The sequence below is a fragment of the Lynx rufus genome, unplaced genomic scaffold (genome assembly GCF_022079265.1).
Source record: "Lynx rufus isolate CCGP_SWC_20201006 ecotype Redwood Valley unplaced genomic scaffold, mLynRuf1.p SCAF_1, whole genome shotgun sequence".
Classification (NCBI taxonomy): domain Eukaryota; kingdom Metazoa; phylum Chordata; class Mammalia; order Carnivora; family Felidae; genus Lynx; species Lynx rufus.
This window is the reverse complement of record NW_025814823.1, coordinates 157,675,515-157,690,084: the sequence shown is the minus strand read 5'-3', so window position 1 is coordinate 157,690,084 and position 14,570 is coordinate 157,675,515. Positions and strand designations below refer to the sequence as shown.

General features: G+C 37.1%; 1 protein-coding gene across 1 annotated transcript in view; it reads right to left on the bottom strand.

Moving 5' to 3' along the window:
- Positions 1–1,634: 1,634 nt before the first annotated feature.
- RHOBTB3 (Rho related BTB domain containing 3) overlaps positions 1,635–14,570 on the bottom strand; it is a 57,724-nt gene continuing 44,788 nt past the window's right edge. Inside the window, exons 11-12 of the mRNA XM_047089330.1 lie at positions 9,774–9,870; positions 1,635–4,538 (exon numbers count right to left, since the gene is read on the bottom strand). Of these exons, the coding sequence (XP_046945286.1) occupies positions 4,423–4,538; positions 9,774–9,870 (213 nt within the window). The 3' untranslated portion in view covers positions 1,635–4,422. The remainder of the gene's footprint in view (positions 4,539–9,773; positions 9,871–14,570) is intronic.

Below are 14,570 nucleotides of genomic sequence, written 5' to 3'. Positions count from 1 at the left end.
TTATATTTTTAGTTTTTTTGAGGAACCTCCATACCGTTTTCCAGAGTGGCTGAACCAGCTTGCATTCCCATCTTTTTCTTTTTTAAATTGAGATATAGCTGACATGTAACATCCTGTTAGTGTCAGGTATACAAATAACGATTCAATATTTGTATACATTATGAAATGATCACCACAGTAAGTCTAGTTACCATGCATCACCACATAGTCATAATTTTTTTTCTTATGATGAGACCTTTTAAGATCTATTCTCTTAGTAACTTTCAAACAGAGAATACAGTATTAACTAGCCACCATACTGTGCATTACATCTGATGATGACATGTTATAACTAGAAGTTTATATCTTTGGGCTTCCCTTTACCCATTTCACCCATCCCCAGTCCCCAACCTCCACCTCTGGTAAACACCAGTCTGTTATATGTATCTACGAGCTTGGTGGCTTCTGTTGTTAAGATTCAACATATAAGTGAGATCGCGTCATATTTGTCCTTCTCAGTCCGACTTGTTTCGATTAATGTAATGCCCTTAAGGTCTATCCATATTGTCACAAATGGCAAGATTTCATACTTTTTATGGCTGAATAATATTCCACTGTGTATATACAACATTATTTTCTTTATCCATTCATTCACTGACACTTAGGTTGTTTCCATGTCTTGCCTGTTGTGAATAATGCTGCAGTGAACATGGAGGTACAGATATCTTTTCAAGTTGCTATTTTCCTTTTTTTCTTTCAGATAAATACCCAAATGTGGAATTGCAACATCATATGGTAGTTCTATTTTTAATTTTTTTAGGAACCTCTACACTGTTTTCCACAGTGGCCGCACCAATCTACATTCCCACCAGCACCACATGAGGGTTACCTTTTCTCCACATCCTCACCAATATTAGTTATCTCATCTTTTTGATAATAGTCATTCTGACAGGTGTGAGGTGATACTTCATTGTGGTTTTGTTTGCATTTCTCTGATGATGAGTGATGCTGAGCATCTTATCATGTTCCTGTTGACCATCTCTATGTCTTCTTTGGAAAAAAAAATCTCTATTTAGATTCTCTGCCCATTTTTCAATCACATTGTTTTATTTTGTTTTGTTGCTATTAAGACATAGGAGTTCTTTACATATTTTGGATATTAACTCATAAGATAAATGATTTGCAAATATTTTCTCCCATTCAGTGGCTTGCCTTTTCATTTTGTTGGAAAGTTCCAATTTCTTAACCCTATATTATGCAGAACGGCTTCATATTTCTCAAAAGTCTTGGCCTCAGCCAACACTCAAGCCACAGGGCTTACTTCTATGCTAAATAATTATCAAAGCATTTTTCTAAATAAAGGCAGTTATTTTGGTAAGAGAAATGCCAGTAGCAGCTGTTAAAGGGAAATATAAATTTCTTTATCTCATCATAGGCATCAGCAACATCAGCATATTCTAAGTATCTTCTATGTAATGGAAATTATCTGTGAAACATAATTATGCGTGAGAAACACAGGCAGTATTCCCAAATTTATTTCAGCATTTCAACATCCAAGGTAAAATAATTGCAGGACGCTATGTTAAACTTGTTTTAAAAAAAGTTTATTTGTTACAAAATGTTAAATACTAAAACTAAAAACATATAAATCCAGGTCAGGCTATATTAAAATACACACATACCCTTCTTAGCAAAATTATTAAAGATTGAATTAAACAGATGCTTTAAATAAAATAAAGTACTCTTGAGGAAAATTTTTTTCTAATTAACTATGTCAGTGTAGTGTAGTTTTTAAAATTACAATTGAAAAGTTCAGCTGTCTTAGAAGTTAAATTTATCCAATTCTTCAGTTTTCTGTTACTGTCCAATATGAAGCCACCATGCTGGCTTGGACAGGGTGAATTTCAGTTATGTTACTGAAACGTCTATTTTACAAGCCTACTCTCTTATAATATGAACAGAGAGTGGTCAGAAGTATACAAAGGGTTATATAAGGTGAAAATTTGGCCCATAAAGAAAAGGCCTTAGTTCTACCACACAGTATCTTCTCTAATTAAAATGATTGGTAAATATACTGAAGCAGAGATGTGCACAAAGCATACATTCATCTAGAAATAATCTTTCAATTTAAAAAAAAATTCAAAAAGAGCACTCATTTCTCCAAGATAGTTGATAAATATTTTTAAATTTCCTGTTATTTTAAATTGAGTTAATTCAAAGGTATTGAAGAGTCTAGGTTTAAAAACTAATTTGATTACTGTTCTGACTAGTTCTGAAGAGCCATGACATCAGTGTGTCTGAGTCACTCACACAGGTGGTAAAGCACTTTCGTAATAAAAACTACACGCTCAACACTAACAGAGCACCAGCTTCCAAACCTAACTTCCACTCAGGTCAAACAACCTAAAATAGTATCTATGGTCTAGGTAAATGTTAGATTTACAAGTATTTTCAAGAAATACTTTCTTTTGCTTTAGAACTTAATGTTTTTCAATTTCCTAGATTAAAATTACTGATTTAGAACATTAAGTGCTGTAATTCACACAGGGTAAGACTACGCTTAGGAAGAACATAAGACTATTGTGTTTTAAAAGACCTTAAATATGATGAATTTCTAGAAATCTACTGTAGTATTTATTCTTTACAATGCTTATCCTTGTCAAGTGGGATTTGCCAATAATTGATGAACCCAAGTGATTAACATACAAAAAACATAAAATGCATTCCAGTAACCTTCATCAATACAATCTAATTAAAAATATATATAGGGCATTTTTACTGTCTTACTCTAACAGTGCTGATATACATCCAAGGACTAACTATATAGTACTTTGTCTAATACTATGGTATAAAACCATTTAATTAAACCTTTGAATAGCTGGAAAAATTAGGTGTCCTCGAAAGTCCTTAGAAATTAAAAGAAAATTATATCCCAATACTGAATTACAAATGAAAATGATGTTAACAATAAATAGTAATCTGATCTTCCATCGCTCAGCTTGTGAGCTTCTAATGTAATTATTTCTGTTGACATTTGATACAAGAGACACTATAATTCTATCCTAGTACCATTTTCTCTACATGTAATGAGTCTCTGATTTATATCCTTTCTTTTAACTTACTGGGTTATCTTGAAGGTCAAAATTCATGCTACTCCTCATTAAATAACCTTGCGGTCCTCAGAATTCAAACAATTCAAGCTGCTGACATCCTAAGCTTAGTAAGTTACTAAACAAAAAACTCTTGAGCCTTTGCTTACAAATTCTCCAGAAAGCATCTCTTCCTATGAACATCTTTATAAATGATGCATTAAAGTCACACTGGTCAGTCACTTTTATTAACATCCTGGTCTCACAATGATCAAGAAAGCATTTGTTCACCTGTTATGGAACCAGAGCTATGAGCGTCCTAATGCTGAGACACCACAAGGCACATCTCCCTTGCCTGAGGAGGTGGCAGCAGAGGCAGGAGAGACTTCCCCAAGGATGGGAAACCCCATGTGATTTCTTCCTTCCAGCATGCCTCCTTCTCTTCCCTTGATGTCAATGACTCTTTTTTGCTTTCAGAGAGAATGATGTTTGAGCGATGAAATACAGTACATATCCTGCCAGGAGATACACATAATTTGGGGGCCCCAGTACAAAGTGAAAATGCAGGGCCTTTCTTTAAATATTATGAAGAATATCAAGATGGCAATGGCAGAGCATTGAACCAAGCATGGGCCCCTGTGTTAACACACATTACATGGCCTTAAAGCCAGCTCTGTTTAGATCTCCTGCCCAGTCAGAATCCAGAGAAGAGACAAGGTGGCACAGTTGGGTTGTCCACATAAAAAAATAATTTTTTTTCATGATGGTTTAAACATTGTCACTGATTTGAATCCATGTGGCATTTCACTTTCAAAATTCCATGCAAATTTCTATTCCTTAAAATTTCAGACTGATCAGCTCTACCTTAGATTTTTTCACTATTGAAATAGTCATACCGGGTCTTTAAAATGCCCATTATTTTAATAGAGCAATTAATCAGACATGATGAAATTTTAAAATTAATCCTACATGATTTTTTTCTTAATTTAAACATTTCTTAACTGGGAGGGGTACTAGTATCACTAAAGCAACAGGGCATCTTAAAGGGAAAAAATAGCTGTATAACAACTTTATATATTAGTATGGTGACGCCTTAGTTTTAGCCTATGGTATATTTTGTTCCCTTTTAAGATCACAATAGTAGTTTTTTGTTTGTTTGTTTGTTTGGTTTGTTTGTTTTCCAAAGGACTAACAAACACATTAAGCTGTATGATAATTCTTTTTAACGCCCATATTGGTTTCAGTCACAGAATTTTACTGGAACACAGAGGTATCCCATTCTTCATAATAATAATAATAATAACAATAATAATAATAATAATAATAAAAAGTGTATGTATATAAAAGCTCTGGGTTACATTACTAAGCAACGACACTTCCGGGAGTGAATATACTTCCTGTATTCTGCAAGCTGCTTCAAGTACATATTCGATGGCCATCTGTGCTTTTCAACAAAACTGCGTTCTTCCACTAAAATTTTTAGAAAAAACAATGTTAATTGCAAATATTTTATTTTGGATCAAGTTTAGACATTAACTATTGATTCCTTATTTAACAGATGGGATCCAAGCTCTGCTCTGTATCCTCGGCCCTTCACTCAATGCTTCCAAAATTGTTTAACATAATTTTGGTCAAATCAGTCATCAGGATTTATATTACATAATTTACGATAATATACATCTTGCCCACTTCTTCATCAAGTAGTATTTATGTTCTTTTTGTTTTTCTCCCAAATAAGACTTATTTTTCTTGGAGATGACAACAGACTTGCTTTTCATTTAATTAGTTTTCTTTATAGCTGACTTATTCTTCCAAACTCTTTAACATCCTCTCAATTCCATTCTCCACCCAACCACAGTCACCGGATAATCTAACTACTCTGGTAGCAGCTGCCGGTCTTGTCATGGCCCTGGAGACGTCCCTTCCTCAGAGCCCTGTACCCTCTTGCTTTCTAGGCCTGCTTCATTCTTTTGTGTTGGATCCCTCCACTTGTAGACTCTAGGTCCTTCACTCAGTTTCTTTTCTAGTTTTAGTGAAGCACAACCTTTATTAGCTCCCTGAAAAAGGGGGTACATATGAAGTACTTTTGAGACCATGCTTGTGATGAAACATCTTTATCCTCTTTACACACAATTGTAATTTGGTTTGGTACCAAATTCGAGGTTGAAAACTTCCCTCAAGACGTCGAAGACAGAATTCCACTGCATTCTAGTTTCCAAAGTTATTGAAAACTCTGTTACCATTAAGATTCATAGTTCTTGGCAAGTGATCTGTGTTCTTTTAAAACTTTTAGATTTTTCTATTTGTAGTCAGTGTTCTTGCATGTCCCAGTGATGGACCTTGTTCATTCATAAAGCTGAGCACTTAGTAGATCCTTTCAATCTGAAGACTTGGGTCCACTGGTACTAGGAAAACTTCGTGTATTACTTCTTTGCTAATTTCCTCTCTCCAATTTTATTCTGTATTAACTTCTATTACTCAGATACTTCATCTCCTGGACTGAGCCCCCAGTTTTTTAAAAATCTTTCTCTCTTGTCTCTTTAGCTGTTTGTCTTCCTTTTTATGAGATGTCCTTATCTTTATTTTTCAACTCTTATGTAGTTGTTTCAACTCCTTTATTTACTTAGGGTTTTTTGTTTTGTTTTTACTATCATATTTGTAATTTCCAAGAACTATTTCTTGTTCCTGTATTGTTTTAAATTTATGGTAAAACACAGCATAAAATTTATTATCTTAACGATTTTTAGGTATATAGTTAAGCACATTCACATTGTTGTGCAACCAATCTCCAGAACTCTTTTCATCTTGCAAAACTAAAACTCTATTAACTATTGTTTTTTTTATAACTATCCTGCTTTATAGGATATGGATATATATATGGATTTATATCTCTTATTCTTTCAAGATATTAATTTACAATTTTTAAAGTTTTTTTCCCTATTTTTTGTGCTTCTAAATTCTTTCTCTTGTGTGTTTATTAATTTTATTTTGGTTTTGGTTTCTGTCTTCCATGTTGGACACTGCCTCAAGTAATTGCAGATCCCTGGTTATCTCCTTACATTTAAGAGTGAGACACTAGAAAGTTATTTGGATATCTTGTGGTCATGGGTAGGACTTACTGACTGGTAGAATAACTGAGCAGATACTTGTTGGGTTCACTGAAAGAATTCCCAAATGAATGCACCTATATATTTTTTTTCTCTGAGGCCAGAGAAAGATGCTTCAATTTCATGCCCAGAGTATGGGAGCCAGGCAAACACCTGGCTGCCACAAATCCTAGAAGGAGCCTGGAGGCTAAATATACAACATGCACAATTTCACATGACCCCTAAGTTTTCAGTCCAGCTCCTTAACCCATTCTCAGCTATACCTGGAGTTTGTGATTCTATAACATTTTTGGTTTAATTTCTCCAGTAATAAACCTCCCATTCCAGGATGATGAGGGAGAAGGAGTTGTCTGCCTGGGTGGGATAGAGTGCAGCAAAAGCTTCTTCATCAACTTTCAACTAAGTACTGCTTTCAGCCCCAACCCTTATTCTGCTTTCTGAAATACCTGGTCCCTCAGGTTTCTAAGGCTTCCTGGTATTCTGCTGGCTGAATCAGCTTGTTTCTCATAGTACTCCCTTCTGTGGGTACTTAGGTTTCTTTCTGCTAAGTCAGTTCCCACTTCTCCATCTACTGTTTGACCTCATATATTATAATTCAGATTAATGAGGACCTGATCCAGGCTGCAGGACACAGATATAAAGAAACAATCTAGCAGCTCAAGGAAGTTAGCTGTAGTTTCATTAGGAAGAAAAGGTGACCTAAGACTACTCCCTTGGTTAAGATTTAAAAAAATAGAAAAGTTATCACAGGTGAGCTCTGGCAGCCAACAAAAACCAAAACAAGACAAAAAAAAACTTCGCAGTATATAATATGTAACACAATATTGGGCCAAATTAAACTGTGGGAATAATGAATCCATAAATGCCAAGGGTAACTCATATTCCTGTGTAGTGCTATTTGTTTTCAAAACAGTCCAGCATATAAAATGTATCTAACATTTAAAAGCTATTTAACTAAGTTCTGTTGCATCAATGCCAGCATTAACATGACATCTTGTCTATTCTCACCTTTCAATTTCTTTTTTTTTAATGTTTATTTACTTTTGAAGGAGAGAGAGACAGTGTTGAGTGGGGGAGGGGCAGAGAGAGAAACACACGCACGCACACAAACACACACACACACACACACACAGAATCTGAAGCAGGGTCCAGGCTCTGAGCTGTCAGCACAGAGCCCAACGCCGACGTGGGGCTCGAACTCATGAACCGCGAGATCATAAGCTGAGCCAAAGTTGGATGCTCAACCAACTGAGCCACCCAGGCGCCCCTCACCTTTCAATTTCTAAACACGCTCAAAGAAGAATTTTTAGTCGAGAGAAAACAGTTCACATAATTCCAATAATAATTTGATAATATCTGAAACCGAAAATGGGAAATTATTTAAGGGAGCTGTAAATTGATGGTGACAAGAACCCTTCCAACTTCAAGTAACACTGTGAAGTACGTCCAGTATAAGGCAACAGGGAGGAGGAGAGGTGACTAGGATACTCTGGAGGGGACACGGTCCTTTAAAAGGGCAGCTACTTGCTCAGTTCCAGGTTGCTGCCATGTGGGAAGAGGGGCTGAGAGTAACCAGGTCTTCCAACTTTTCAAAAGAAGACAGAAATGGAAACTGTTACAATTTTTACATGATGACCACTAAAAAAAAGTAATACCACGTGGTCCAAATAAGACACTTGGCAGACTATATTCAGCTACATTCAACCCACAGATTTTCAGTTTGTGACTACTAAGTTAGATTAGCAAATTCTCCCTTATCCACCAGGGGCTTTTTTCACTGCCTACAATGACACACCACAGCAGGTCCTAAACATAAACAGGTACCAGTGAATCAGAACATTCGTGATACCTTAACTCCCATCCAAGGAACATAAGACAGTCACTGACATTGCCTCATCTTCTCACCTGCCTTCTTAAAGCACACCCTGGAGTCCTGCTTCTCACTCTGCCAGGCAGTCATAACATACTTCACAGTCAATTGTATAAGTGATAAAATAAAATAAAAATTTATAACCCAACAGATTTATAGAGCACCTTTCTCCTAAGGTTGTTAATAGTACTCCCTTGTGTGGCATACTTCTATACAAGATAGTAAGTGGAAAATAATCTTATTCTTTTTTTTTTTTTTTTTTTACAAATGAAGGGGACCTAAGGCAGAATAATGAAGATGGTTCTAAAATCACAATGTTCACTCGTTTCATTTTGAAAGAACTTCTTAAAGAATAACTATAAGAATGTCCCCACTAACAGCAAGAAGCAGGCTTTATCTTTATGAATGGAAGGGGTTTCTTTTTTGCACAAAGTATATGGTTAGTAAATCTCTATATTCTGCTTTAATTTATTATGTTGCCCCACTGCACTAATAGTTAAATTATATGTAAGAAGGCTCCCAATAGGTATACAGTGTTTGTCACCTAACTGAATACAGCTGCCAAAAATAGACTATGTGTTTCCTAGTTTCCTATACTGTGCAAGAAGCTGAAAGAAACCAGAGATTTTCAAACCTGTTAGCAGCAAATTATCTTTTACAAGTAAAACTTTATGGAAAACTCTAAGATATAAAAGCAGGGGCATCCAAGAAGTACAAATTCCAGCCTTCTCTTCTTCCTTCCCTCTTCCCTCAGCTACTTCCAGCTCTCTGCCCCCACTTCAGGAAACCTTCAGGCATCTCAAGGACACGTCCCTGTTTAGAGTTTGAAACTACTTAACTAGGTGATCTTTAATTCCCTTTGCCTTTTAACTTGATTATTCCTTGAGCCTATTCTAGGTAACATGAGCAAACCATTGGATCTAAACTGTCTACTCTGATGACTGTTCTGTTCTCATTTTCTTTTTTCTTATGCAGTACTCAGAAACTCACACTGTGATTGGTTTTAAAGTTTATAATTTATCTTACAGATCACATTATGTATACTCTCTGTTCAGTAAGTTTTGCAACATTTATCAACAAAAAACCCTGTTATTCCCAAGTAATATAATGGATTCCTATATAGATATACTTAAATATAGATATCAGAACAATAGAACTGATATAAACAGTAAATGATAGTTTCAATTCTTTCACAAGAAAAATTTTTGAAATCTGTACTATTTAAATTTTGCTTCTGACTTAGGTGATTAACACCAAGATCTCGTTTATCACAACCAAATACCACCTGAGGTCACCTTATCTCTCTACTTCAGGAAAAAAGGTGCATTTAAAAATGGATGGAGCTATAAAACAATCATTAGAAAACTTCTTGTGTAACACAGGTCAAGCTACTTATATAGCCAGCTGATTCTAAGTTAGAGAGTCCTCAATTACCACACTGTGTTTTTGTTTTGTTTTGTTTTTCTAAATAGGCTTACACCCAGCGCAGAGCCCAACATGTGGCTTGAACCCACCGCCCTGTGATCAAGACCTGAGCTGAGATCAAGAGTCAGATGCTTTACCAACTGAGCCACCCAGGAGCCCCTGCACCGCATATTTAGAGGACTATATGATGCTGACTTACTTTTTTTAACTTTTTGTTTTTTAACAGCTACAATTCCTACAAGTTATGTCTCAAATCTAAGAACAAAAACAGTTTTCTTTTCAAAACAGTAATTAGCAACCTACCTGAAAGATCCTGAAACTCAGGCTTTTGGCTGAAGATGAGGTAGTTCGTGGCGATGAAATGGAGCAGCCAGGTTGAGAGGCACTCGGAGTGGTGAAACTGCAAGAGAAATGGAGTGTGAAACCATGCAGGGACCATGCACGGACACCAGGCGGGGAGCGCAGTCTGCGACGAGAACCCCACTGGGAGCTCACTGTGTCCATGCTTCCGCCTACTCTGAGAGCAGAAAGGAAAGGGGGGGAATTGCCAACGTGTAATCATAAAATTATAGCAGTGAAGACACCAAATCAAATGAACAACAAGCTCCAGTTGCTGGAGCGGCTAAACGTCTGAAGCAGGGGCACCTGCACCAGGAGTTAACAAGACTGGCTGAGGTTCCTGAGGATTTGGTTTAAGCTTTTAATCTAAGGTCACGGCCTTCACCAATTGCACTTCTGTCTGGGTTGCAGAGATAAGATTCTGGTTAGCAAAGGTACACACTTGGCCAAATATGAACCCGTGCACCTGAGGAGCAAACCAAAAAATAGTTTGTGAAGGAAATGTCATCAACCTAAAGTATGAGTTTCAACGTGTACATATGTCTCTGAGAAGGTTCTATCTGAACAGTTGCTTCAAACTAGGATATACTGTAACAGTGAGCAGGATTTCCAGCATATTTCTCACTCTGAGTTTCAACAGCTAATGGAAGGGAAACTCGGAGCAACACAGCTATGACATCATCACCTTTGTGCCAGTCCAGTGAGATCCATCTAACCACTCAATTCAGATTACAGTAACTTGCTGGCAGACAGCTTCGATACAGTATAGTTCTGTTTGTTATTACTGCAGTAAAATACACGTAACATAAAATTTACCATTTTAACCTTCTTTAAGGAAACCAGAGGCATTAAGTGCATTCATGTTACTCTGCAACCGTCACCACTATCTGTTTCCGGAATGTTTTTACCATCCCAAACTGAAACTCTGTACTCAGTAAATAGTAACTCCCCTTTTACCCCTGCCCCTAGTCCCTGGTAACCACTACTCTATTTTCTATGAATTTGACTATTCTAGGTACCTCATAAGCACTGAATTAGACAGTAGTTATGCTTTCTCTGTTTATTTTACTTAGAATAATGTCCTCAAGGTTCATCTATGTTGCAGCATGGATTAAAATTTCATACCTTTTTAAAGCTGAGTAATATTCCACCGTATGTCCATGCCACATTTTATTTATTCACTCATCTATTGATGGGCATTTAGGTTGTTCCCACCTTTATGCTAAATATAGCTCTTAAAAGGGAAGCTCAGGGGCGCCTGGGTGGCTCAGTCGGTTGAGCTTCCGACTTCGGCTCAGGTCATGATCTCACCGTCTGTGAGTTTGAGCCCCGCGTCGGGCTCTGTGCTAACAGCTCAGAGCCTGGAGCCTGCTTCAGATTCTGTATCTCCCTCTCTCTCTAACCCTCCCCTGCTCATGCTCTGTCTCTCTCTGTCTCAAAAATAAAATAAAAAACATAAAAAAAAATTAAAAAAAGGGAAGCTCAAAAATATAAGCAATAAGTAATGAGAAATTGAAGAAAAATTTATAATCTCAAATCTTAAGGAGGAAACTCCAGTATTGCTCTTCTAAAAAGTTATAACGTGGGAATATTTTCACATGTAAACCCACAGGTCCCTCTGATTTTCATTATACAAAATCACAAATTCTGACACTTTGTGCAAGACACTTTAATTCATCTATGATGTCACATTTTAACAATTTTTATTCACCTTATCTTTTAGCAAATGTGAGTGATCTCAAGGAGATAGAATAAGAATGTGCAGCTATTTTAACAGAAGCCAGCAGACTATCAGATGATTAACCCAGAGAAGATAACTCACAAATAAAGGTTCAGAAAATGACCTAAGGGCTATGACTTTAATTTTTTTTTTTTAATGTTTATTTATTTTTGGGACAGAGAGAGACAGAGCATGAATGGGGGAGGGGCAGAGAGAGAGGGAGACACAGAATCGGAAACAGGCTCCAGGCTCTGAGCCATCAGCCCAGAGCCTGACGCGGGGCTTGAACTCACGGACCGCGAGATCGTGACCTGGCTGAAGTCGGACGCTTAACCGACTGCGCCACCCAGGCGCCCCAGGGCTGTGACTTTAAAATGCTTTTTTTTTTTTTTTTTTTTTTTTAATTTTTTTTTTTTTTTTTCAACGTTTATTTATTTTTTTTGGGACAGAGAGAGACAGAGCACGAACGGGGGAGGGGCAGAGAGAGAGGGAGACACAGAATCGGAAACAGGCTCCAGGCTCTGAGCCATCAGCCCAGAGCCTGACGCGGGGCTCGAACTCACGGACCGCGAGATCGTGACCTGGCTGAAGTCGGATGCTTAACCGACTGCGCCACCCAGGCGCCCCCAGGGCTGTGACTTTAAATAGAACGAAGATCACTGAAATGAATAGCTGGCTATAAAAACATGGTTATAATGCAGAATTTTATTTTTGACCAAGATTTAAGATGTCACAATTGTAGGCTTTTAGCCAGAGACAGAATGCATTTCACTGTAAAAACTACTTTTCTGGAAAAAATATGTGCTAGGTTTAAACTGCAATAAATAACAGAATAAAAATACTATAAATCAAATGCTATAGCATTTAATAGTTCTGTGAAGAATAATAATGGTGGAGAAAACACCCAGAAACTCACGAGGAAAAGGCCAGAAACCAAACTGGTGGCCTAAAGCAGCCAAATATTAATGCATAGATCATAAGTAAGATAGGGAGTTTAAAACTTTAAGATGAGAGTTAACAGGACTTCACAGGCATCACCAATGTTTGGCTAGATAGGATTTAAAAGGGAGTAGGGCTAAGGAGATCTTTACTTCAATTCAGAGAAATTAATCTGATTTAGGGAAAGAAGCTTCTTTTGTATTTTAGAGTCCAACTTGATGGATACTAACCTGAAGGTAGAATCATGGTAACGAACCCAGAAAGGTTAGAGAAGGCCAAGTAACAGAACACCAAACTGCTCCACCACATGGAAGGTATGAAGGACGCTTTCCTGATAAACACTACAAAACTAGCAGAGAGGATAACAGAGTGATCGGAAACCTTGCTTATTCAGAAAGCTACTCAAAGTCTAATTCTGCTAAAAGACAGTTTCCCCTTCTATTAGAGAAACAATGAAGCAAAGTTTAACTAAATTTTGACCAACAGTATGAACTGGTTGGTGAACTAAAGCCTCAAACTAGGAACTTCAAAGACAACTGAGCAAGAAAATTATCCTATTACCTTGGATTTGTAAATTGCCAAGTTAGGGACCAGAATAGAATAGACTAGAATAAAGGAAGACTGGTAAATGGAGACTTAATCCTAGAAAATAGAATAGTCTTCAGAAACAAAGAATAAGATTCCAAAGGAGTTGGTATCTTACACTTTTATTTTTATTTTCATTCTTTTTAACGTTTATTCATTTTTGAGAGACAGAGAGACAGTGTGAGTTGGGGAAGGGCAGAGAGAGGGAGACACAGAATCCAAATCGGGCTCCAGACTCTGGGCAGTCAGCTCAGCGCCTGATGAGGGGCTCGAACCCACAAACTGTGAGATCATGGCCTGAGCTGAAGTCAGACGCTTAACCGACTGAGCCACTCAGGCACCTCTGGTATCTTACACTTTTAAAACTGAAGAGAAATAAGTAAAGATAATTACATAATCAAAACCACACAGTCAGGGAAAAAATGTCTGACAAAACAATCATCAATGACACTGGTGAGGAAACATATACGTATGTGCATGTGTGCATGTGTTTGTGTGTGTTTGGGGGACGGAGGCACCTAAAAAATCCATGCAAGCATACAAGAAGTTCTTTGAACTAACAGGATACTACAAGATAAGGAAAGAGAAGCTCATGAGCATGTTTTTTGTCTCACAGACTTCTTAGAATAGTACGAAAATGACACACCAGAAATGAACTGAGGTTGTGAAAATACTAAAAAGGACAAAAGAGAATTTTTAAACTAAATCTAGAGGGTAGCTATTTATCCCACACTCAGTGTAAAGATTATTACAAAGATCAAAGTTACTCGGTGTTGTGGGGTTTTTTTCTTTTCTTTTTGTTTTGTTCTCTTTTACTTGCAATAGGAATTACTACCGAAGTCTACTCACTGGGCTAGAGACCCTTGCAGTGTTGGCAAGACTTGCCCTCTCGCAGCATACTGCACTTGTGCATGCATCGGCCAGCCAACAGCCTCGGCCCCAAGCTCCAACCATGTGCAAAAGGTTACTCGGTTTTGTAAATTCGTTTTTATTTTTAAAATTAACTACATACAATGTTGAGATTTGATTATGAAAGAAATGAACCCCCAAATCATTAAGGAGACAGTAAGATGCTTTAAATGAATTCCATCTATACCCAGAAATATACACGTTGCTTAAATGAATTCATCCCAACCTGGAGGCAAGCGTTTAGCTGTCAGTCTGTCCTTGGCCCCATTATGTGGCTCCATTTTAGCAACCTGAAAACAAAGTGATTATATTTTTCTAATTTTGGATATCAAAACTGATAGGGATAGCCAATATGTTGTATGCCAGATAATATTTTACAAAGTCCTGATAGTCTCCAAAGATGGGTCAGATATATTCCTGTAAAAGAGACCAGAAGGTTCAGCTCACTGTAAGTTCAATATATACCATTATATCCCATGACTGCTGTAAGCCCTAAAAATTTCATAAGACAGGGGATAGAATGGTAGAATAACCAAGGGTAGGTTGACATGTCTGGATACATTTCTTACTCCTAGGAATAAAAGAGTTGCAATGAGGAAACAGCAGAT